Source organism: Balaenoptera musculus, chromosome 4 (assembly GCF_009873245.2).
Source record: "Balaenoptera musculus isolate JJ_BM4_2016_0621 chromosome 4, mBalMus1.pri.v3, whole genome shotgun sequence".
Lineage (NCBI taxonomy): Eukaryota > Metazoa > Chordata > Mammalia > Artiodactyla > Balaenopteridae > Balaenoptera > Balaenoptera musculus.
The window spans coordinates 39,841,586-39,867,522 of record NC_045788.1 but is presented as its reverse complement, the minus strand read 5'-3'; the positions used below and the strand labels follow the sequence as shown (position 1 = coordinate 39,867,522).

At 37.0% G+C, this 25,937-nt stretch overlaps 2 protein-coding genes across 5 annotated transcripts in view; one reads left to right on the top strand and one right to left on the bottom strand.

Moving 5' to 3' along the window:
• The window catches only part of SMC4 (structural maintenance of chromosomes 4), a 34,181-nt gene extending 24,748 nt beyond the window's left edge, over nucleotides 1–9,433 (bottom strand). Inside the window, exons 1-5 of the mRNA XM_036850320.1 lie at nucleotides 9,324–9,433; nucleotides 8,052–8,195; nucleotides 6,983–7,161; nucleotides 6,414–6,605; nucleotides 4,682–4,858 (exon numbers count right to left, since the gene is read on the bottom strand). Coding sequence (XP_036706215.1) covers nucleotides 4,682–4,858; nucleotides 6,414–6,605; nucleotides 6,983–7,161; nucleotides 8,052–8,190 — 687 coding nt within the window. The 5' untranslated portion in view covers nucleotides 8,191–8,195; nucleotides 9,324–9,433. The remainder of the gene's footprint in view (nucleotides 1–4,681; nucleotides 4,859–6,413; nucleotides 6,606–6,982; nucleotides 7,162–8,051; nucleotides 8,196–9,323) is intronic.
• Nucleotides 9,434–9,840: 407 nt separating this feature from the next.
• The window catches only part of IFT80 (intraflagellar transport 80), a 114,571-nt gene continuing 98,474 nt past the window's right edge, over nucleotides 9,841–25,937 (top strand). For 2 of the 4 annotated variants that reach the window (XM_036851737.1, XM_036851736.1), the window contains exons 1-3: nucleotides 9,841–9,941; nucleotides 22,233–22,316; nucleotides 24,790–25,011. In XM_036851737.1, coding sequence (XP_036707632.1) covers nucleotides 22,280–22,316; nucleotides 24,790–25,011 — 259 coding nt within the window. In that variant the 5' untranslated portion in view covers nucleotides 9,841–9,941; nucleotides 22,233–22,279. Of the gene's footprint in view, nucleotides 9,942–22,232; nucleotides 22,317–22,915; nucleotides 22,952–24,789; nucleotides 25,012–25,937 lie in introns of those variants that run through there. The other 2 variants (XM_036851738.1, XM_036851739.1) reach the window with 2 other exon arrangements.

Below are 25,937 nucleotides of genomic sequence, written 5' to 3'. Positions count from 1 at the left end.
CTGATAGTCTAATATTCTACCTAATTCAATTTTAATATCTGAACACTTATCTTAAGAAAAATGAAAAACCATGCCAAGAGAACTTACATGTCTGAGTCAAATCACTATAAGGTATTATTTAAGTATACACTTTTCAGATAACCAGAAGTTATGATTTGGTGTAAGAATGATAAAAATATTCCTAAAGGCATCACACTTTTCCTGGCCAAATTACTTATTGAAGAGATGGAATACCACCATTAGGAGACTGCCTAGCTTTGAATAAAGCATAGTGGTTGCTTGTTTTTGGTTACTTGTTCCTCCCTTTCCAATTAAAATGAAGGATATACAGCTCTGATTTCTTTTCATTCTAACGAGGTTGCCCAGTAGAAAAAAACATTTTCAAGTGAAAGACAAGGACGTTTATGAATCAACATAGTTCCACCTCAAGTCCCATATAACATTCAGTTTTTATTATATGGTATTCATTAAATACAAAAAAACCAGTTATTATTAGATTAGCTCTATTGAATCAACAGGTTATTAGAACACTTAGGCTTCTACCTGTCACGTGACAATTAGGACTGTTGTGGTATTTCAATGACAGACAACCTGGGACCTTTCTTGTGGTCCTGTTCCTTGATGTCCTCTGCCTTACTACCTGCTACTATTTGTTTTCTTCCTTCTTTTTCCATTTTGTGTCATTTCATGTATAATCTGTGGGTTGACAGTCTGCTTAGAGGACCACTCGTATTTCAGAAAATGTACCTATCCCATGTGAAATTATAGAAAATAGTTTTAATTTAGGGCAATGCCTTCAACACATTTCAGAAATAATTTTAAAGCATCAACCTGAATTTAAAGTCACCTTACCACTCAAAGCTCCAAATCACAAGTAGTGGTAGCATGACGAGACAAAAAAAAGTTTCAAGTTGCTATAATGCTACCATCTGAAGCTGGCAAAGTTTTGTAGGCCTCCACATGGTTATTTCTATTTTCTATAGCTTAATCATACTAAACAAGGTTTTAAACAATTTTTTTCACTGTTGTTTACTAGTGACTTCCTATGTTTTAATTTATATTCACACTATATCAGAGATACTAAGCAACTGTGGAAATACCATCTGTGGTTTTTTAAAGTAACATAAGAATAGCAAACATACTTCAAGAGGATATTTATAACATCCAAGGCCTAATCCATAACTTATTGAAGTGGATGGCAAACCAGGGTATTGTGATTCATTTATAGCATTCCTCAATAATCTAATTTACAAGAATACACCTTAAAAATCTAAGAGGAATGAATAGGTACGATGCTTTTTTATCTTTACCGAAACAGAATCCAAATTTTAGCAAGCAAGAACCACAGGCAACTGAAGTATAGTATATAGCTATAACAAAGCTTTTTTCCTAATAAGACCTGAAGGTTTAAGGTAAATATGGGCATTTGAATCAAAATTAAATGGCCCAGATTTACTAGGCTTTGAAATTTTATTTTGCCTTGGTAATATTTTTATTTTCTCCATTTTCCACTGTAATGTAAGTTATTGTTCTTTCTCTTATTCTGATAAATTTTATTCTAATTGCTCTTTGTGAACTAACAGAGGGCAAGAAACCAAATGACTGAGGTTAGTATCTGTCTAAAATAAGTGCATAAACAGAAAGGACAATGCTTTAGGAGGTAGACTGCTGGATATCTATTTTGGATGCTTAGGGGTAGTTTCCTATTTTCTTTCATATAGTTGAGGCAGTTGAACAAGACACTTTTGGATAACTAAAGTACTATTGATAAAGCTAAAATTCTTTTGATATAGCACAGACTTATTTCTACAGGCTAAAAGACCAGAATCCAAATAAGTTTATATGTTATGCCAGGCTTAGAAGGAGTATACTGAAAAGAAAAAGGGAGAGATGACTAGGTAACAACTCAGATCTCGGTTAATCCAATCACCAAATTACTGAACAATAAGAAAAAAATTTTGGTTCTTGTTTTAAATCTTAGTTTAGATTTTATAATATGAAGACAAAAAGCATATGAAGTTGAAAATTGTGACAAAACTAGCTACCCATGAAATGCTACACAGAGCTAACAAAACCCTACTTGTTTACACTGATAGTTATAACAATGGGACAACAGCTCCCGAACAAGGTATATATAAACAGGGAAATGTACAAACATAAAAAGCATAACGGCCAATTATAATCTAACACTTTTGGAAGGCATGTGTATAAGTGCCTCTAAGGACAAGAAACGGAATTCTACCATTTTTGTATCATTTATAGCATCTCAGCATACAGTCAACGATGAAATTTTAAATGACTTCAAATACTAGAAATGCCTACTTGAAGACCCTACTATACCATTATAAATACTTAAAAAAAAAAAAGTTTACCCTTATGGACTTCTAAACTTTAGTGCTTTTTAGTCTTAAAAATAAGTTTTCACTTTAGCTGGATTTATATTACTTAGGTTGTTAATCACTACCACTGGCCAAACAGCCTATACATTTTATTCAAAGTAATCACTTATGTCTTAGATGATGATATTCTGATGTCTCCAAGTTCCCAGCCTCCCAAACCACAGCTAGTTTTTAAGATGTTATTTAGTGGGAGATAAGGTAATGAAAATTGCATTCTTACTTACCTTCAAATGCTTTAAATCTCTAGTGCAGGAGTCTAAGATTTTGATAAGGAACTAAATAAAAATCCATAGAAACCACTGTCACTTTCCCTCAAACTTTTAAATAGGGCATCATTAGTTCTATCTAGTCCAATCCCTGTTTCTTCTTCCTAACAGGTGAGTTTCTAAGGTTCTTATCTGTAAATTTAATCAAATGGAATTCAATTTGTTAACGTGGGAAGTTTATCTCGGTATTAAAAATGATTTAAACAACGTAACTGTTAAGATAACATTAAAAGGTTGAGATTATTATGAGGACAAACGGCTTAAGCATCCTGGGCACTTAAGAAGCACATATTTAATATAAAGTTTACAATTTAAAAACTACTCTTATTTACATCTTTGGGAAGTTACTTTATTTAGCTCCCTTTATTTACTGAATTATGTATAGAGAGGCAATATCAAGGGAAAAAAAATCACCCTTTCAAGGGTTAAAACGCAGCCTATTTTGATGAGTCTATGCACAGGTGTAAAACTTTGATTATCCCTGCGTGACAGTAAATAAACAGCAAATATAAGATAAACACAATGATAGGTTCCTGCAAAATGGTATCACTATCAAATTTAGTATTCTAAAGGGGCATCTTTAATCCATAATTAACCAAATCAAATCCCAGAATACAAAAAGTCCATAAAAGTTAAATCTGATTAACACACACACACACACAGCTTTAATCCCACATTTATGTAAATTCAAATCTTATTTAGAAATATATCTGCTGATGATTTCCCAACATCCATTTTAAAGTAAGTTTGGGTTATAGAAGTATTACAAATGAACTGAAGATTTTAACATAAGTCATCCCAGAATATTTCTTTACCTTCTACATACACTATGTACGTCTAAAAGTAACATTTTTTTTTAAAAGCAGTTGAAGAATATAGACTAAAATGGAAATAGAGGCTAACACTTTATAAGTTTCTTACGGGGAACACTCAGTCATACTAATCAAACTTTTAGTATCAAACCAAAATTCCCAAGTTAGTTTAAAATCAGTAGTACAGGACACTAAAGAATATTAGCAGCTATTTCTATATCACAATATAGTTTTCCTCTTATTATTATGCTCTTGGTGACTGTAGGTAGGACAAAGGAAAAGAAGATAGCCTCAAATCAAAAGGGAATTTTAATATGTCTGACAAAGCCATGTTTTACACTAAGAACTTTTTTGAAAGGTAAGACATAGAGAAGATAAGGAATTTTTCTTACCAAGCAACGCTGGTAGAAAATATCTTTACTCAAATAAAGAATACAGGGTTTCTAATAAAAATCAGCTTAACACCAGGTACTTAATTTTATATCCCTTTAGAAAGACTTTAAAAGCTGTGATACTTAAGAATGAAATATCAGTTACTTTCTGATCTTCCAGTAGAAGTGGTTCAAGTAGGCCATTTGAAACAAAACAAAGAGCTTGAATAAGCTTTTAATTGACCATTCTAAGCATTTAAAAAAAAAAAAAGTTAAATCAGTTAGGTGCTCAGGTAAATTTGTGAAACACCAAGTATATAGAGTTTTTTTCTTTCGAGTATATAATAGTAGAGATGACAAACAAGAACAAAAGTAAAGGAAAAGAACTATTAAAAGATAACAAATCTCATTTAAAATGTTATCTTAAAGAGAAATACAAACAGAAATGATAAATAGTTGCTATGTCCCTGTCACGCTAAAGCAGCACAATAATATTGGTGTTTAATATTTATTTTACTACGCCAATATTTACGTGCTGCTAGAGCGGAACAAGTATGTCAGTCCATCCAAACATAAAATGAGCATATGATGATGAAATTACAGTTCTGAATGAATTTCCTTAAATTTCTAGAGCAGCAAATAATGATTCGCACCTTGACTGTAGTATGTAAACCATGATGTGCTGCTACAGTACTTTAAGGCCTCAAAAATACAGGATTCATCCAATAGGGAAAAATTCCTTACACTTTATTTAAAAAAAAGGAAAAAAGAAAAAAAAGAGAAAAAAAAAAAAAAAAGAACGAGAGAACCTCTAATATCTTTAATAAATTTACCTGTAAGATTAAAAATCTATTATGGTCCAAGTCAATTCCATGGCTTCGAAGAAGATTTCCAACATCCTTAAATGTTTTCTTCTTCCCACTTATGTGATAAACAGAAGTATTATCTCTGTAGGCCGTTCTGGATACATAAAAGTTACTGTTAGGAACTACTTCATAATCATCCCCTTCCTGTTTTGAGGAAAAACAAAACCAGAAAACAATTGTTGGTATTAAGTCAGAGGTTTGCTCCAAATTTCACTCACTTCATACTGAAACCAATTCTATGGCTTAAGAACTTCAATTGAATATGCACATAAACTGACAATAGTTCTTAAAATTAATCTTAGCAAAGATTAGAAATAATTTTTCAAGTTCTTTGATTCCTTCCTCATAGATCACAAAAACCAAAAAGTCAAAGCAACCAAACAAACAAAAAAGAAAACACCCCACCTTCAAGCCTAAAAACATATTTGACTGAGAAAAGAATTGATGAAGGGGCACAAGAATCCCACTGTATCCAAAACAAACTCACCCAAATTATTAAACCATGTTGACAGATTACATTACTAGTCCATTAAAAAAAAGCTGCAAGAGATGATTTGAGGAAAAAGGAAGGAAGGTATAGTAGTGGGATGATACAGCTTAGTTCTTTTTCTTTTTTGGGTGAAGAATACGTCATTAGAAGGTAAAAAAAATTGCAAAGAATTGACAACTACTGAAGTGCAAATCTGCTTTAACATTAAAACTTGCTTTCCTTTAAAAGCTATGTCATTTTGAAATCGTGGTTTTTAAAATTTACACAAATCAAGTGTAATTAATAAGCAATGGAATCAAATCTGATTTACTGGCAATCTACTTTCCAACCCAAACTGTACAATAGAAAAGCACTAAGAAACAAAATTAAAATATATACCACCATGTAGATTTAATTAAAGCTGTTTATATTAAAATTAAAAAAAAAAACAAAAAACAAAACCAAAACAAGACCTAGAGGCCAAATCACATCCTCATTTCATTATGTAATTAGTTTTCTACTGGTGATGCTTGGGCGTCATTTTTAGGTTCCAGTCAGTCATTTTTGAACCACGTATTTCCAAAGTTAATTATTAAATAGAAGAGAAAAAAAATCCCAATACCAACAGAGCCACGTGAATAATCTAAATAGGCATTTTACCTATAATTGTCTCCTCTTCTAGAAAACAAACATGTTACCTTACCCTTCCCTGTTATAAAAGGGTAGTTTACTTCAAACTGAAGCAAAGCTCTTTCATATCACCTATACAGATGACTACTAGTTAACATTAAATTTAATGCGAATTGAAATAAGGGAGATGGTAAAGTTAGTCAAGCTGTTAACATTTTCAAGTTTAGGTAACTTATCTGAAAGCAATAAAAACATAACTTTAAAAATGAATCCAAAATTTATAGTAAAAGAATGCTTACTTGGTACTCGGGATACTAAAACTGCTCAATGTTTTACACCAAAAAGGTAAGCATTATTATGAGCTACTTATAATTCATTTCCCTGGCTAAAAATTTCAATATTTTAAGTTTAACAGCCACTACCACCAATCCTCAAAAAGAAAATATGGTCATGGAGGTAATGAAATAAATATTCGTTCTGCTTTAACCATATACTAATTTTTACGAGCCAATTTAAGCCAAAAATAATAAAATGTGCAACGTATTGAAATCCTTTGTGTTCCTTACTTGAAGTTGCAAATAACTAAACAAAGCCCCTTACCTTATCAATTATCTTTTGAAAATGAACTTCTACAGTACAACTCTGAATATCCTTGTGTTCATCAGAATTGTGTATTAGAACTGAGAGTTTTTTAGATCTTATTTTTTGTGCTCGATAGCCAAACACAAAAAGCATAGAATCAATAACATTGGATTTGCCACTGCCATTTGGCCCAATAATACAGGAAAAGCGCTGCATAAAAAGAACAGGAAAAAAAAAAAGTTAAAGATAGCTGTTTTCATATATCATGTCTCTTATATCACAAGCTTCAACACTTTAAATAAGACCATATTCTAATTTTAACTCAGACTTTTTACAAAATTCATTCTTATAAAGAGAAAATACTCCTTTCAAACATAAAACCCACCAATTCTATTCAGTGAGGAAAACTTTATAAAGAAAGGTGCCAAAAAATAACCAGATAAACAAAAGCTAATTTCAGTTGTTAAAAGCGTAAGAAACATACTGTATTTTTAATCAATCAGGATAAATACAATAACTACAAAATTGAAACATTTTGTTATAAAGACGCATTACCTTACAACGGGTATTTTAAGAAGGTCAAATACCTTATGGAAAGGTCCCAGAATTTTTTCCCCAGCATAGGATTTGAAGTTCTGGTTTACAATATGAGTTATCATAAGACGAGGAGCTCCAGCTTCATTGGTCATTGCTGGAGGTGGGGGAGGAGGGATGCTATTCAAAATCTCTTCTAAACTTCTATTATCTATTTCCTCACTTGGAGTCTCTAAGTCAGTCAAAGGAAAGGGAAAACAAGGGGAAAAAAGCCTGCATTAGTGCAATTAGTTCGGAGGACTACTGCCTGCTAATCTCTGGAGAGATGTTATTTATGAAACCTAAGAATCTGTATTTTCACTCAAACATAGTATTATCCTAAACTCACAGGGGATGAGAATCTTTTGGTTTGGTTTTATAAAAAAAGAAATTCTTGAAAGAAATGCCACCAGTCACAAAATTCTATAGATATATACCTTTTAGGAGCCGAAACACTACGTCGTCACGCAAATCTGGGAAATCCACAACCACTTGATTCCCTGCTCCCTGTCTAAACAGGTGGTTAAATCCTAAGGCTCTAGATCCAACTCTCTCCGTATCGGTGAGAACCTGGAACCTTAACTTTGGACACTCGCGAGCTCTAGAGACACTGTCACAGGGGTTTCATGTCATTCAGTTCCTGGACTCACAAAAGCTACGGTAGTTTCGAGTAAATTATCATCTTCTCTTAGCAATTTAAGACCACGAAGGTGAAATTACAGGGTCAAGAAACTTTTCATCATATTATAACATACAGTCAGGCTGACTCTGTCTGAAAAACAGTCCACTAGCTCCTGGCTGACCGTGTCGATTTCCATGGAAATAGAAGACAATGAACAGAAATTCAGAATTGAAGCTATTTACTCGCCCCCATCCCCTCCGGTACCGTTACACCGATACTGCACATGGGCTAATCTGTGAAAATCGCCAAATCGCTTTCTTGAGCGGCTCTACCGGACCTTCAGATGTCAACCCCGCAGCCCCTCTTGTCCGCGCCCAAGAACACCAGCCAGTCCTGGGTTGGGCGCGGATGCACCCGGGTCTCCCCCGCGCTTGCCCGCGGCGTCGCGAAGGGCTACTCACCTGCGGTGGCAGGCGCTAGGCTCCCCGCTCGGCCGGGCGGCGGCTCGGGCTCCGCGTCGCTGCTGGCGCCGTCCGGGGACTGCGGCGGCCCTTCCTCTCTGCGCCGGGCGGTGGAGGGCTGGGTGCCTTTACGGGGCATGGTCGCTGGGGCCGAGGGAGAGCCGGGAGCAAGTCGGGCCGTGGGCCCGTGCCGGTACGTTTCCCCCACCCCGGCCCCGCGGTGAGACGGGCTCAGCCCCCACCCCGTCCCACTCGGGGAAAACTCCGTCCACCCGTTTTCGAGAGCCCCGTCGTCAAACCCCGCTGAACGCCAGCGGGTCCTCGAGAAAGAAGGCACAAAAAACTCAAGTGCCAAGAAGGCGGGATTCGTTTTCTTAAGTCCTAAGCAAGTGGGAAAAACTAGACGTGCTTGGGGATCTAGCAAGAATAGAGCAACTGCTTAGGTTCTTTTTACTTTTTAATGCCCTCCGCCGTCCGCCCACAGTATAAGTGTGAAAGACTATTCTAATGTAATTTCTAAACGAAGCAATTCCCATACGCTAGCATTTGCGGACATTCCCACGCTATCTGGGCTACGGATGCAAGCGCACAGATTCTGAGAGACAAGAGTTCGTTTGAGGGGCTATCTATCACCTCTTCCCAGAGCAGCGAAGACCCAACTGGCGGCGAGCCGCCCACTTTCCTCTCCCCGCCATTTAGCCCTCGGCGCAGCGGACGGCCCGGGGGCTTTGAGGTCTGCTCTCTACAGTCCGGCCGGGTCCGACCACTCGCGATTTTCAAATCGGAAGCCGGCAGCGCCGGCTCCGGTTCAATCGCCTTGAGGTGGCAGGGGTCTGTCCCTCCGGGGTCCGCGGCAGAATCCCGTTGGACAATAAACTACGAAAGGTCACCAGTTAAGGGCTCAGACCCGGTGGTTAGTCCCTTGCGGGAAGTGAGACGGGCAGGGGGCCCCGCTAGAGTCCGACCAAGACCGAGATTTCTGAGAAGAGGTCCGCGAGGCTGAGAGGCTCCCCCCAACCCCCCCCCCCGGGCCCCCAGTCTCCTGAGCAACGCTTATGTAGCTCAGAGAAGTGGCGCCCGGGAGAAGCGCGCGGGAGCCTCGACTGCCGGGGAGCGGCCGAGGGGGGAGGGGTGACAGCGAGAGAAATCTCCCGGCGGCAGCCTCAGCCTAGACTTCGGCTGCTCCAACTCAAGGCCTCTACTTTCCAGGAGCCCGCGGACGGGGCAGGAAGTAAAAGTGTGACAACCTGATCAGGAAAAGAAGTATTTTACCTGCGGGATAGTCCACTCAGACCAAGGTTGGAAACGGTTGCATACCCCCCGCTCCTACCGGTGTTTCGGCTTCGGGTCCTTCACTCGAAAATGGCGCCTAAAATACAAACTCGAACGGAAATTCGTTACAAATGCGCGCAATGCTTTCTGGGAACCACTAATTTGAAAAAAATGCGGCGATTATCGCCGCCATCTTCTGGTCGCTTACGCGCATGCGCGAACTGCTGGCGGGACCCAGGCGGCAGGGGACGTTTTCTATTAAGTGAAAAAGAAAAACGAAACAATGTTTTCCGTGGGCCTACGGCAATAACACTCTTATAAAAAATATGTTTTAAAAAACCTTGAGAATTTTGAAAAAGATAAAAAAAATAGAGTGGGGTTCCGCCCACAGCTAAAGGCAAGGCTCAGTCGTCCAATGACGCCCCTTAAGGAGAGGGCGAGCTCGCTGAGGGGCGGGGTCTAGGGCCTGCTCGGGTGACGCCCGGCAGGGAAGTATCGCGGGAAGAGGGAGTGAGCTTAGCTCTTAGGAGTCGCTATGGTGACAGGGAGGTCCGAGGCTTCTTGGTAACTGGTCCCACTTCTGTGAGTACGATCGCCACCGCTTTCCTGGCACTTAAGGTAAATCTCTTTACCTCTAGGCGAGAGGTGAAGAAAGGGTTTGGAAGTTGTAGCCATTACTGGATCCACCTTCCCTGCTATGAGGGTGTGTGCGGAGTGGAGCATCAGTTATTTTCCGTCTCCCTGGGGGCGGTGCGGCTCTGGACGTAGCTTTTGGGATGAAAAGGAGGAAGACCTGAGTTTGGAGGGAGTAGAGGGACAACAAGGAGAAGAGAAGACCTGGATTGGTGAATGATCGTGTAATGAAAAGCAAAATAATGATTTCGAATTATTGGTGTTAGGTCATTAATGTCACTAGTGAGAGGGGGTTTCGCGTTTTTAAAATCATTTGCCTGAAAGACTCTGTAATGGAAGAAACGATTTGCTGGTGTCTGGGTATGAGAAAATTATTGATCAGCAAATATTTTAAGTAGCTTTTGTATACATTGCACTGTCAGGCATAATCAGGATTATTAAGCAAGTATTCCTGTTCCCAGAGAATCTAGTTTTGCTAGTAGGTTTTTAACCAGGAGTTTGTGGATCTGGTGGTAGGTGATTGGGCTTCAGAGGAGTTCATACCACCTCTTCTCCACTTCCCCCCCCCGCCCCGTCCCCCGACCTCGAAATCGTATACAAAATTCTGTGTGCTTGTGAATTTTTCTGGGGAGTTGGTGTTCCCAGAACTTTGATCAGGTTCTCAAACGTGGTCCTAATCCCTCACGATGTTAACCATTAATTGATTTGACTATGTCCAACAAGCATTTATTCAGTGGCTCTTAAGTACTTGACAGTGAGAACTGGGAGCCTCTTTTATTCCCCCTTTTAACTTTTGCATACTAAGGACTTGGCTTACTCAAGGCCCAATAAATCTGCTTTATGAATGAATTTACATTGTCATTCTAAGTAAGTAAGTATGACTCTTGCCCTGAGGAGCATATTCAGGTTCAGTGTTTCTCAAGAGGAGGTGTGGAGGACACTCCCCTCAAGTGTAAGAATTTGGTGAGGTTGGGAGACTGGTGTGATTTGAATAAACACTGACTTGATATTGTAATATACCTTTATATTTGAAGTTGAAAAAAATTATTGTTTTCATAAGACAAACTACAGACAATAGAGCTCAGTGAAAAAAAAAAATTGGCTGGTAGGTGTACCAGAAAATGTAGCAATCAGTTCTCTTTGAAAACATCTGGAATCTTTTGGAATTTTGCAGTCTGTAAAACACTATTAAAACTGAGTTGGAGAGATATTAACCATGAAAAAAGCAAAGACTAGACCAAATTGAGTTATGTATATGGGAGACAGCATGATGTAGTAGAAAGATGTTACAGATAACAAGAATCCCAAATCTCATCATTTTTTTAGCTACATGCTTAGACAGTTTACTCAATTTATCAATCTCTGAGATTGTTTATTATAAAAGCAGCATATAATACCTACCTCATAGGATTGTTTATGATTGTCTAGCACACACACTATATGCATTTGGTACTGCTGTGTTTATGACATTGACCTTATTAGGGTATGTGCTAAGGATGAATAATGGGATGTCAAGTTAGAAGATTAGTTTATGAAGGGTTTTGAAAGCCAGGTCAAGGATGTTTTCAAAATATTAGAAAAATTTTGAGCTAAGGAGTGACTTGGTAAAAAAAAAAATTAACAGTAGTTATGTGGGATGTGTAGAAAGGGAAAGAGACTGAGATCAGGCATGGCTTAGTTAGATTATTACTGTCCAGTCCTCCATGTAGGAGGTGCCTATGCAGTAGAAAGGTAAAAATCTGGACACATTTTGGGGGAAAATCTATAGCTTTTGTAGATTTTAATGGTTAAGAGTCTGAACCCTTAAAGTTAGTCAGATTCTATTTTTTGTGAATCCCTGGATTAGTGATGAGGGGATAAGAAAGATAAGTCACAAATAAATCCTAGTTTTACTGCCTTTGATGGTTGCTGTAAATAATGATTGGTCTTAGTGACTGATAAGAAATGTAATTTCAGTAAATCAATAAAGTGACCAATAGCTTTAGATTTAGTTGAACCTAGCCATGTTCCACTCAGAATAAATATTTTTTAAACAGGCTTAAACCAGGTTGTATAACATAGGAAAGACATTCATAACAAACAGCTACAGTGGAGGCAAATCTTGAGTGAAAGTAGGACACTCAGAAAAAGTGAAGAAGTGATTTGAGAAGAGATTAGGATCACAAGAAATAAAGACTTGATTGATCCCTGCCAGTACTTTGGATAAAAAGAAGCTGGTCCAATTGGGATGGACTAGGTTACAGTGATCCTGGAAAGTATAACCAAGTCTCATCTCTCTCGTCAAAAATCATCTACTAACAACCATTATCTATAATTTCAGGCAGACTGAGAAGAGAACGCTTACTTTTTATATTTCAAAAAGTTGTACCCCACAGGAAGAAATAAGAATAATTTCAAGGGGAAAAATTGGAATAGAATTAAAATTAACATTTGCAATTCTTTAAGTGCATAGTTAGATTTTGTCATCATTATAATAATATGTGTTTTGTCTACCTTCTAATGTGGTTACAGCATTTCATAAAGTCTGAAATTAGATTTGTGGGTAAATGTTTAAAATATTAACAAAGTTTATAATTAATTGTAAATATTTGGATTAATTAGACATTAAATAATAAATCAAAATGAATAAACATGAATTTATGTAAGTAATGTATAAATACTTAGAGCATATTGTTCAAGATGAATAAATTGGATATAGAGACAGGAGAGATAGTAATGAATATTCCTCTTGATAATATAAGCCCCCTAGAACACTAGTCTTGTTGAAACTCTCACCTATCTTAACATAGAAAAAAATGGGAAGTGAGGAAATGGAGCAGTTTTGGGGGATGGACTGTTTTGAAAAATGAGTTTGTTTTTATTCATGTAGGTTGAGATTAGGAAAGGTATATACAGTGGGCATTAGAGGTGGAGAATATAGTTCAGGAGAGAAAATAGGGTGGGATAGAGTTACAAGAATAGTTGGGACACTAAAAATAGATTAGATTTTTAAGGTTGTGAGTAGAGAGAGGATAGCACTAGAGAATGTACATTCTTAGAATATAGGAAGAAGAAATAATTATAGTAATGTCTCAGATAGGACTTTGTAGATTACAAGTGACAGAAAATCCAATCCAAATTGTCTTGAGAAAAAAAAAAATTAGCTTCCATAACCAAGAAGTTAGGTGAGTATAACTGGATTCAGTGTTCAAACAAAGACACTACGATTGTGTTTCTTTCTTTGTTCTGCTTTGCATTTCCTTGTCTTGGCATTATTCTCAGGCTTCACATAGTGGTCTCTGACACCTCCAGGCTCTCCCCTTGCCGTGGTAAGGTGTTACAGTAACTCTAGCCTCAAATTTCCTAAACTTAAAGACCTAGGGGTTAAGAAGTGTCTTTCTTCCCCATCTTTTAGTTAAATAAAAGTTTCTATTGGAGATCTCTAACTGACTTAAGCCTAAGTCTCGTGCTAGCTCCATTAAAGCCATATGGGCTAAGAGTGAGGAAGTGGTGCTCCAAGAAGAAATTCTTTGTAGCTAGGAAAAGAGTGACTATATGCAGGGTGACAAAGACACCAATTTTCACTATAAATAGCTAACAATTATTAAGTTCTTACTATGTTTCAGACACTCTACTGGACATTTGTAAGATGCCTTTTTTTTTTTAACCTCATGTCTACTTTATCGCATTTAATCATCATAACCAACCTGTGAGGTAGGCATTATTAACCCCATTTTGTATACAGAAGAAAACGGAGTGCAGTATTTGGAAGATCTCTAGGTGAGAGTTTCAGTAAGAAGTGGGTCAAATGCAATAGAAAGTGCAAAGAGAATGAGAATGGTGATCTTATGAAAAAATAACGTTTATTAGGTTTTTTTTTTTAATGCAGAAATGCATAAAGAAGAAAGCAAATTTGGGCCATAATCCTATCATTCAGATAATTCTATATTAAAAATACAAATGTATAGGTAAAATATTATGAACATGATAAAAACTTCAAACTGTATAAAAACATATAAAATGAAAATTAAAAGAGTCCCTTCTCACCCCAGTGTCCCTAACCTCATGAAGGTCTCCATTAAGTGTCTTGCATATCTTCCGAGCAAAATGTTTTAGTATCCACTAACTTGAATATATATCCCTCCCTTTTTTTTAACACAAAAAGGATTGAGTTATATAATACTGCTGTATACTTTGTTTTTGTCATTTAACATATTATAGACATCTTTCTGTATCAATACATATAGATTCATCTCATTTTTTAAATAGTTGCACAGCACTCTAGTTTATCAGTTGAATGTGATTTTTTCTATGCTAGTTGATGAATTAAAAGGATGAATTAAAGATGACTACTTATTTTTAAATTTGTGAATCACATGGTTTATTGGCTAGAATTTATTAGGCCATCCTGCAAAAGGATTATAAATATAACGAATGTGAATAATATTAAAGTACGGTTGGCAAGAGCTAGCTCTAATTATAGCTAAAATTGCAAGGAAATGTAAATACCACTGCATATATCAATACATACACTTCAGATACCCACAGGAAGTGGAGTGGCGTGGAGGTTGGAGATCTTTAGTAAGTGAACTACACTGCCATTCGTAAGCCTGTTCCATTGCTTGTTAGGTGTTTGAATAACCTGTCCCTGGAAATGGTGAACCTGCCTCTGCCTTCCCTGCCGTATAAGAGATCTCAGCTCCAGTCTACAAGTGGTTTTATGATGGGACCAATCTGAATAAAAGATCTGCTTCTCTCTCCCTCCTCTCTTTACTGGAAAAGAGACATAGGAGTCTAATCAGAGCTATCAATTTGGAAAACTGTTGATAAAGATTGTACTTTTAAAAATAGGGCCTTGGGTAGTCATCAGCAAACCATTAATTTCAACTGTTAATATCAACACCCAAGGGTTAGCCAATATGCAAATGACCCAAACAGAACTCGGTATAAATGCACTTGTGATCTAGCTCTTGGATTTCTTATCTCTCCTACACATTCTTGTTTACTTCCTAGGCTTTCTGCTACCTCTTATCTATAGGTACATTCTTGCTGACAAGTCATACCTTCCCTCTTTCCTGCCTAAAATTTTCCTCATTTTGTTAGTGCTTTTACGTTTTAGTTTTATTTCTTAAATCTAATTCATTTCTTTTTTCTTTTTTTGTAAACCATCTTAACAACTTTTAAGTGTACAGTTCAGTGGCATTAAGTACGTTCATATTGTTGTGCTACTGTCACCTCCATCCATCTGCAGAACTCTTTTCATCTTGCAGAACTGAATCTCTGTACCCATTAGATAGAAACTCCCCTTTCCTCCTTCCCCCCAGGCAACCACCATTCTACTTTTTGTATCTATGAATTTGACTACTTTAGATACTTCATATAAGGGAAATTATATAGTATCTGCCCTTTTGTGACTGACTTCTTTCATTTAGCATAACGTTAAGTCTAATTCTTAACATTAATTCTTAACATTAATTCTTAATTCTATTTTCTTGGTTCTAATTCTGTTCCATGTTATAAATACTTATATCTGGAACATGTGTGTGTAGTCTATGATGAATATTTAAATTTCTAGTTTTTGATAGTACTGTATAGAGTTCTGTAATAAACAGGCTTGTATAGTTTGTGTATGTATCTTGATGTACATTTATATGTATATGACAAATTCCTATGACTAGGAATTCCTCCCAGGGTAGGTTCCTTATATATACTTCCTTTGAATCAGTAGCTTCTAACTCAAAATACGACACAGGTGTGTCAGATTGGCAAAGCCTAGGTAATTTGCCTATGTCCTAGCTGTAAGGAGGGCTAGAGAGGAAATAATTTGTTTTTTATTTATAAGGTAGGAAATTCCCCAAAGGTAGAAAATGTAGTCAAAAGTGTTGGTGGTGGGGGGAACAAAAGAATCAATGACCGTTAGCACCAGTTTTCCTGCTCTTTAATAATGTATGTGACTAACTGTTTCTCTGTATGCCAGGGCTGGGTTCTGGCTGGGTTTTTGCATTTGGCCACTTTGACAACAGAAAAATGGTATCTAGTTGTTTTCATTTTCATTTCTTTAATTAAAATTGAGACTGTGCCTTATTTCATGTTTTTGATTGCCCACTGACCATCTGTATTTATGTTTCTGTGAACTGTCAATTTATAAGTGTTTACAAAAAGAAGTACCCCATTATCAGTGTCCTTGATCAAATGACTTCATAGGGGACCATGCTGTCTTAGTTATCTTCTGTTTCTATAGTATTGCCAATCGATCCCTATCCACTGGTTCCTTCTCCTTTGCCTCCAAACATGCTTCTTACATAGTATGTAAGAAGAAAAATGCAGAGCCTAGTGTGCCTGGAGCAGTTTGAGTGAAATGAGAGAGGAAACAGGAGATGAGGTCAGAGAAATGATGTTGTCTATTAGGGCTCTCCAGAGAAAGAAGAGTTAATGTTGAAGTCATTAGTCTTAGGGCTGGAAACTCGGGCAAAATTTCTGTGTTGTAGTCTGGCAGCAGAATTCCTTCTTCTTTGGGAAATCTTGGTTTTTGCTCTTAAGGCCTTCAACTGATTGGATGAGGCCCACCCAAATTATGCAGGGTAATCTGCTTTACTTACGTCAACTGATTGTCAGTGTTAATCACCTCTAAAAAATAGTTTCATAGTAACGTTTAGTCTTGTGTTTGCCCAAATAACGGCACCATCTTGCAGCCAAGCTGACACATAAGATTAACCATCACGATAGGAGTCCAGATCAATAAAGGCTTTGAACACCATTGTAAGACCTTTGTTTCAGGGACTTCCCTGGTGGTGCAGTGGTTAAGAATCTGCCTGCCAATGCAGGGGACATGGGTTCAAGCCCTGGTCTGGGAAGATTCCACATGCCATGGAGCAACTAAGCCCGTGTGCCACAACTACTGAGCCTGCACTCTAGAGCCTGCCAGCCACAACTACTGAGCCTGTGTGCCACAACTACTGAAGCCTGCGTGCCTAGAGCCTGTGCTCTGCAACAAGAGAATCCACCGCAATGAGAAGCCTGCAAACCGCAGTGAAGAGTAACCCCTGCTCGCTGCAACTAGAGAAAACCTGTGCGCAGCAATGAAGACCCAATGCAGCCAAAACAAAACAAAACAAAACAAAAAAACACCTTTGTTTTAACTCTGAGTGAGACAGGAAGCCATTGGAGAGTTTTGAGTGGAGAAGCACCATGACCTATTTTAAAAGTCACTTTGGCTGCTATGGTGAGCATAGACTGTGAGGGGTTAGGAGGTCAACTAGGAGGCTATTATAGTTCAGGGTAACAGATGATGGCACCTTGGACTGGGGCCATAGTAGTGGGGGTCATGAAAATCAGGTATTTTGAAGATAGATCATACATACAGGTTTTGTTTTTTACAAATTGGATTTGGAATGTGAGAGAAGAGTCAGTGATGATTCCAAGGTTTTTGGCCTGTGCAACTGGAAGGATGGAATTGCCATTTACTGAGATGGGTAAGGCTGTGGGAGGAGCAAAGTTGGAGGAAAGATCAGGGGTTTGATTTGGATCTTAAGTTTGAGATGTCACACATTCAAACAGAGTTGTCAAATAATCAGTTAGCTATAAAAGTCTGGGATTCAGTGCAGAGGTCTGAACTGGAGATATGAAATTGGGAGTTGTCACTAGGTAGTCAATAAATTTAAACATATTAAGCCATGAAACTGGGTGAGATCACCATGGCAGTGAGTACAGATACAGCAGAGGTACAAGGATGAGTGCACAGTTTAAGGTTAGGGAAATTAGGAGAAAAGGCTGGGGATATTTATTCCCTCTATAACTCTGCAATTCCTTTCCCTCCCTAAACTGCCTATTAAAGTAAATCCTAACAACCTTATTAGCAGGATTGAAAAGGAATTCCCACAGAGTTACATGTGGTCCTAGCAAGACTGCCCTTTCCTGTCTTATAAAACTCTTCATCAACACTACAAACCACCTAAGACAACAGTTCCAGGAAGAAGGCTACAATTTAAATTGATTATACACCTTCCTTTATTCGATCATTGGGACTATTCCATCATACCTTACAACCCTGTTTACCTCCGTCTCCACATTCAAGACTCTTAATTCCCTGCATTAGTTCATTATTAGGTTTAACTGTTGATGACAGTAACTTAAACATGATAAAACTTTATTTTCTATCACTTAAGAGACTAAATAGGACTGACAGGACTCTCTACAAGGTCAAGAATCTTGGTTCCTTCTATCTTGTTGCTGCATTATATATGGTCTTGATGGCATGACAGGGAGAGGGTTACTCTTATTTTCCAAGTTTTTATTTGCCAATAATGCTGATTTATATAACTTTTATAAGAGGTAGTAATGCGGATTTTATAAGAGGTAACTCATTTACTTTTCATATTACCACTGTGGGTAACCAATACTGTTGGGTAGAGTTATCTACCCCCCTCAAGATATAAGTTCCAGATTGGGCCACGAGGTTGATGGTGTTGTAATATCCCCATTGGGTTTAAGAATTGTTAATGTCCTATGTGGCTACACCCAGTTTCAAGGGCAGTTGAGAAATGTAATCTTATTCTGGATGGCCAGGTATGCAGCAAAAATTCAGATTCTTCTACCACAGATGTAGGGATGAATGAAAGAGGACAGCTGGCTGTTTTTACCGTCTCCCACCATCTGTCCCAAACTCTTAGTTCTTCACCATTTAAATCCTACTACTCTACCTTTTGGAACTCACAGTATGTCATTGGCCAAATCTGTGTTCTCAACCTTTACTCTAAAACTTCATAGTTTTACCCTTTAACTTCACAGTCTAACTTAAATCTGGTTGTTTCCTAAGGAAACTGCTTTCCTCTTGGCTGTTTCAAATGGAGGCTGTTTTGCCTTCCAGACTCCCATGTGTCAGAGGGCCTTGTTTCTCATTAGTGTTTCTGCACAACTGATTGTCTTCCCCTTTCCTCTCTACAATCCCTTAGTCCCTTTGAGATAAGTCTTGTGAGATCAAACTTATCTACTCTGCCTTTTTGTAGTCGTCTACAGATCTCTGCTTTTTTCCTTGTTCAATGAATAGTATTTTAGCACCTGGGTAACTGTGTCTATCTCCACCACTATTCTTGTCATTATTCTCAGTGATTTAACATCCTGAAATCAATTCTTCCGTTCCCTGGCCTCTCAGTTCCTTGACCTTGGCCACCCACTTTGACAGTCTTAACCTACTTCATCATTACCAATATCTCTACTCTCTCCCAAAATCTGTTTTAAGCATCTCATTGTATATCTCCACTTGTTTTTCTCTAGTTTACTTCCTCTAGAATCTTAATGCTGACAATTCTTCAGGCTTCAGTAGGACTTCTAGGCCACTGAAGCTACTACCTTTTCAAGTTCTGCTGGGTAGTCTCATCCCATGGCTTTGAACATGATCTTTGCGCTGATAACCCTCAAACTGACATCTCAATGATATCTCCAGCTCTGACCTCTTGCTTGACTCCAGACTCGTATATCCAATTTCTCCTTGAATTCTTCACTCGGATATCTAATAGGCACCTTAAACTTAGCATACACAAAACAGAATTTTTATATCATCCCTTTCAACCTGTTCCTCCCGTAGTTTTCTTCATTTCAGTAAATGGCAACTCTTTTGTACCTGTTGAAACTTTAGAGTCATTTTTGACTCCTCTTTCTCTTAAACTGAATTCATCAACAAATCCTGTGGAATCTTCTTTCAAAATATATTCAGAATATGACTGCTTCATATTATTTGTACCACTACTGCCTTCCTCATCAATCCACTTTCATTTCTCTTCTGATTATTGAAATCCTAACTGGCCTCCCTGCTTCCAGTTTTGCTCATTTTTGCTTTTTTTTGGTCATACCATCCATAGTGTCATCCATAGTGAAACTTTAAAAAATTAAGTCAGATAATGTCACTCTACTGGCTTCTCCGTTCATTCAGAAGAAAAAAAATGAAGCTTTTATTGTGGTTTTCCAACCTCTGTGTGATCTGTGTCCCTCCCTCCTCTTCCCCAATTTCCTGCCATCCCCTTCACTCACTCTGTATTGGCCATACTGGCCTTCATGATCTGACTTAGCGTTAATGATTTAAAAGCATAACTAGCTACTGTATTTAGAAGAGTTTGAAGGGTAAACGTAGGAGCAGGAAGATCAGTTCTGGACCTACTGAAATAATTGAGGATGATGGTGGCTTTAGACTTACGGTGGTGGTACTGAGAAGTGGCCAGATTTGGAGTATATTTTGGTAGTTTGGTGATCGGATTTCCTTGGCGTATTTTTTCCTCTTAAGCGCCATGAATGTTAACCCACGCTGGACCAAAGACGACTTATAAATGATTTTTAGTAGCAAAGGCATAGTTGCTCCTGTCTGCTCCCTATATAAAGTTGCAGAATAGATTTTTCAATACTCTAGAAGTTTTCTTTTATTCCCCCTCCCACCCCACCTACCACTGACTAGTCAGATCCTTGGTGACCAATGCTTATGGGTAGATAAAAACACCTCAGTGCATCCCCAGGCAGCTCTGCACTTCCCTGAATTGGCTGTGCTCTAATACTACTTCTCCTTTATTCCTCTATTCAGTCTCACATCAGAATGCCCATATCCTTCATGCAGATGATCTCAGCTAAATAGGATGTATGTGGAAGAGCTTTCTGAGCAAAAGAGAATCTTCCCAGTGTTAGGATGCCAGCCTCCTCTTTCTCTGATTCCTTGGCACCATGTTTCTGAATAGTTGCAGATTACTTTCTCATGGAAAACATACTGCGTTTACTATTTATATGGGATAATGATTTCTTTTGGTGAGGAATGATTCCTAATTATTATGGATTTCAGCACTTTGAGGTATTTTGATATAGGCTACATCATGCCTTTAAAGTTTCTGAATGTAATTGTATATTCAGACTGTATATATGTATTTTTTTCTTGTCTATTATGTTGTTTCTTATTTCCAGAATCAACAATTTATCTGCCTTTATTCTTTTAAAATCCTTATAAGCTTGGTGAATTTGAATTATTGTGAAAAAGCAGCATGTTTTTACCTTTTTCCCTCCTCTAATTGAAGGAGGTCTGATAGAAAGAAGGAAGGAGTTTTGAGAAAGGTGCTAAAACTCCTAAGGACGAAAAGTGAGCCTTAGAAGTGTGCCTAGGAGAAATTGTTTTCTTGCTCTGGCTGCTATACACAGATTCATACTTTTAAAGTTGAACATAAATCTTGTTAAGTGAACTGGAGGAGAGAGGTTTCTGACCTTAGCTGCATATTGACTGGATAGAAAACTTCAGATTTTTTTCTGTGGTCTTAACAATTTTCTCCCCATTCTCACAAATTTATGAGTACAATAAGTGAAAAAGGTGCTTTGAGATAAAGCTGTATTTAGCACCTTTCTAATCTAAAAGTCTTCTGGATTTGAGAGAATGAGAAATTATCTAAGGTAGGTCCACTGAATTCTTATCTATAACTCACACCTTCTTTGATGTAGTTAGCAGTAATTTTCTACTTGGTGAAGAGGATTTTTTTCCTTTAATTACACTTTCATTTATTTTTTTCTCTAGGCTAGTGATATTACTCAGAAAGAATCCCACAACTATAAATTGGATTCAGACAATTTAGCATTTTCTTGATTTGTATCTTTTGATAGCATGGTTATTTGAGAGAGTGTTACTCTTGTTTTTCTAAATTTTTGTTTGCCATTTACATTGCGATTTTTATATAGCTTTTATAATGGATTTCTTACCTCTTTTTTAAATAACTCGCTTATTTTTCACTTTGCCACCATGGCAACCATAACTGTTGGGCAGTGTATCTACCTCCAACAGAATGTAAATCTCAGATTGGATCACTAGGTTGATGATGTCACAGTATTCCCATGTGGGTTCTATAACTAAAGCTTATAAAAATGTATCTTCGCCCTCGATCAGACCTTTGGAATTTATTTTATTGTATATCCATTCAACAGGACCAACATTGATCTGCCATTGAACAGTTCCCAGTTTAAAAAATCTTTTGATTAGGCCTCAGGACAGCCCTTGGAAATTATTTACCTGGCCAGATTTAGTGGCGTTCTGTACTTGTAGGACTGTTTTAGGCAGGTTGTAGAGGACTTCTGGCATCCAGCCCAAGGCCTCCAATCACTCACTGACAGAATTAGCACACTGACTAGTTTTCTTCCTCTTTCCATGTATTTGTTGCCAGCAGGATTGAAAGTGTTTTGGTGTCCTTGGGGTGCTAAGATGTTTTGTTTGCTTTTAATTTTTTGTGTATATATGTTTGTTTTTAATGCAGATTCTATATTTTCCCCCTTTTATTTTTACAGTGAATACAATCAAGTGGCATTTTAAAATTTTGCTGGAAGGTGGAGACATGAGACTGAAGATATCTCTTTTAAAAGAACCAAAGCATATCCTTTTAATACTTATAAACCTTATTGTGATCATCTTACTATAGTATTATTAAAAGTTTTCTTCTATTTTTGTAGTCTAGTTGGATAATGGATTTTTTCATTCCTTTATTGGGAGTTTCGCTAAATTGTTTCTGAAATATTTGAGGTCTTGTGTTGCAGGTAATTCTCCAATGCAAACTATTTGCTCTAAATCTTACTTTCACATTTTTATTGACATTTTTCTTACTCTACTTAAGTACTACTATACCTAAGTACATAAAAAACAGTTTTTGTTTAGTCTAATAAAATCTTAAAGAGAAGTTTTTTAAAAATCAAGTAATTTATCTGTTGGTATGATCTAGTATGTTTTCATTGAGTTCTGCTCTATTTCTTCTTACTCACGATAAAGTGGAGGGCAAGCTGGGGAAATCTGAGCAGTTAGACCTTTATTATTTCACGTGGGAAGGGGGCAATTATAAATATTTCTCAAACGCATGACCTTATATTTTGTCAGCAAGAACTCCCAGTTATGTGTCAGGAAGATATGATAGGCCCCTTTACCTTCATTCTTAGTTATTTAGACCAGTGCTTCTAATAGTATCATCTGTGGACTTTATTGCAGGTCTGTGAAGGGATAAGTACAGAAATTGAAGGTAAGAAGGAAGAAATTTTTGTAGCAATTTGATAGTCACAACATCCAAAGATAAGATCATTTTTCTAGTAATTCATTTTTATTTTATCTTAGAAAATGTTGCAACAGATTTGAAATAAAGAAAAATAGGATCCTTCAGAGATAGAGAAGCACTGTTTTAGACATTTGATCAAACGTTTTGAATTAATATTGTCTTGTCTGCTTTTTTTACCATTTGAGTGAAGATATAATTTCTTTTATTTCTCCTTAAATCATTTTTATTCTCTTTTAAAAGTGTGCCCTCAGGAGTTCATGCTGCTTATAATCTTATAGATTTTGACTATGTCTATTGTCTGCTTTTACCTTTTCAAGCTGAAGAATAACAGTCTTTTTAGACTTTCTTATTCTGGCAGTCCTCTCATTTCTCCCGTAATTTTAGTTAACTTATTAGTTTGAAGACATGTCACGTATGTCTGATGTGTACTTACATCAGTTTTTATGAGGATAAGCTTAATATTTTTTGTTTTGGGGCGTGTGTGTATGTGTATTTTCTTTCTTTCTAGATTATGCCTGACACTCTCCCTTTTTAAAGGTTTTACCTAACATTGTTTAAGCTATAGCAATTATACTGGAAGAATTTTTTTCAGTAATGGTCTAATGGCACATCCAGATCCTTTTGTTTAGATTCTACTTTGAATTCTGAGTATTCCAATGCCACTTTATTACCTATTTGTGCAGTCTCTTAAGAACTTTCCATAATTTCTTTTGTACCTTTTTGGTTACTTTGCTTAATCTATCATATTTTGAAGTATTAAAAAAAAATCTTAGAACATCCCAGAATAATTTGGCACATAGTCTCTTTCTTTTTCCTTAGAGTTTACTGATTGCTTGGATGAGCCAATAGAAAGCATTGGTGAGAAGATAAGGCAGTAAAATGATTATACAATAACAACAAAAGAGCAAACAACCCAACCAGGATAATGTGGTAATACAGAAATCCACATATAAGCAGGAGAAAGCATCTCAAAAATGATAAACTGAAGTGCCTTCTCTAGATACACAACTCTGCTAGGGTAAGCAACCTGTTCTGATGGTGGAAGTGAGGGCTACTTGAACACCTCAATTTATAGAAATCCACTTGATAAATCAGAGACCGAAAAAATAGGTTAACGTAAGAATTTTAGGGTTCATATCTTACCCATATTACCTTGTAGGTGCAGTAAATTGTAATTGAATTACTTCCTGAATTTAATGTCAGGAAATTTGGTAGGATTTTAGTTTCAGCTGTTAAGCTGTAGGTTTTTTCCTAGGTGAATTATTATAATGTGTCATTTAAGCAGGTATTTTACTGTTAGATTTCAGTCTTATTTTAACGCTTGATTTTTGAAAACTTTTATCAAAATAATACATGCTTATTCTAATAACTTAAATGAAACAGATATATGTAAATAAAAAAAGCATAGTTCCCTTTTCTTCCCACTTATCCCCCAATGGGTTAGAGTCAATCCTTTCATCCCTTTTGTTCTGTTAGATGTCTTTGTGTATCTTTTGCCTCGTTTATGGAATACTTTGTAACACAATTTAAAATTTTTCACATAGTCAAATCTTTCTTTTTTTCTCTTTTGGCACCTGGGTTTCTTATCTTGCTTTCCATTCTTCTTACAACTGTTTTGATAGATGCTTATTTTCCTTTCCTTATATGGAAAAAATATGAAAGTCATAAAATGAAAAATAGGCTTAGAAGCTTGAAACATTTGACCCTATTTTATACTCTTCTTATAATCTGCATCTGAAAAATATTGTATTTATTAAGACTGAAGACTTTTGTGTGTGTTTTATGTCTCCTTAACATGGTGACACATCAAGAATTAGTAAGCTGTGTGGGCTGGAATACTGCTGAAGAACTGTATTCATGTAGTGATGATCACCAGATAGTGAAGTGGAACTTGTTAACTAGTGAAACAAGTCAAATAGTAAAGCTGCCTGATGATATTTACCCAATAGATCTTCACTGGTTTCCGAAAAGTTTAGGCATAAAGAAACAAACTCAAGCAGAAAGCTTTGTTCTCACAAGTTCTGATGGTAAGTTTTAAATAAATGTTATATGCTAATCTTTGTACTTAAAAGACATAACATTTTAGTATGACATGTTTTGAGTTGTTTATCCATTTCCTATGTAGTCAGTTCGTCTGTGTATAGGCTATAAAACTATTGTCATAGAAGAAGGTGAATTAAACTGGCATATACTGGGATTGAATCTGAACCTCTGGCTTTACTTTTTCTGTGTTCACAGGTATTGTTAGGCTTTTATCAGTTTTGGTTTCTAATTTTGTCAAATTTAACTGTATAACATAACCACACTAAAAATAGATGGTACAGGGCTTCCCTGGTGGCGCAGTGGTTGAGAATCTGCCTGCCAATGCAGGGGACACGGGTTCGAGCCCCGGTCTGGGAAGATCCCACATGCTGTGGAGCGACTAGGCCCGTGAGCCACAACTGCTGAGCCTGCGCGTCTGGAGCCTGTGCTCCGCAACAAGAGAGGCCGCGATAGTGAGAGGCCCGCGCACTGCAATGAAGAGTGGCCCCCGCTTGCCGCAACTAGAGAAAGCCCTCGCACAGAAATGAAGACCCAACGCAGCCAAAAATAAATAAATAAATTAATTAATTAAAATTTAAAAAAAAAAAAAAAAAAAAAAAAAAATAGATGGTACAACACACACTCATTTAGTAAGCTATCAAATATAGTCTTTATTTTCTAGTACATGTTAATTTCTACTTACAGAGCTGGAGATTAATTTGACCATAGTTTTATTATTGGTGAGTAAAAAGCATGATTTTTCTATTTTTTAAGGATATGTTTTAATTTTCAGAGAAATAACGAACTGTTTTTCATCTGTATTACACTTTACCTACTATATCAGTTAAGAGTACATTCATCAAAAGTAACAGAAACTTACTCGGCTAACTTATGCACAGATGGAGTTTTCTGGTTTACCTAGCTCCAGGGG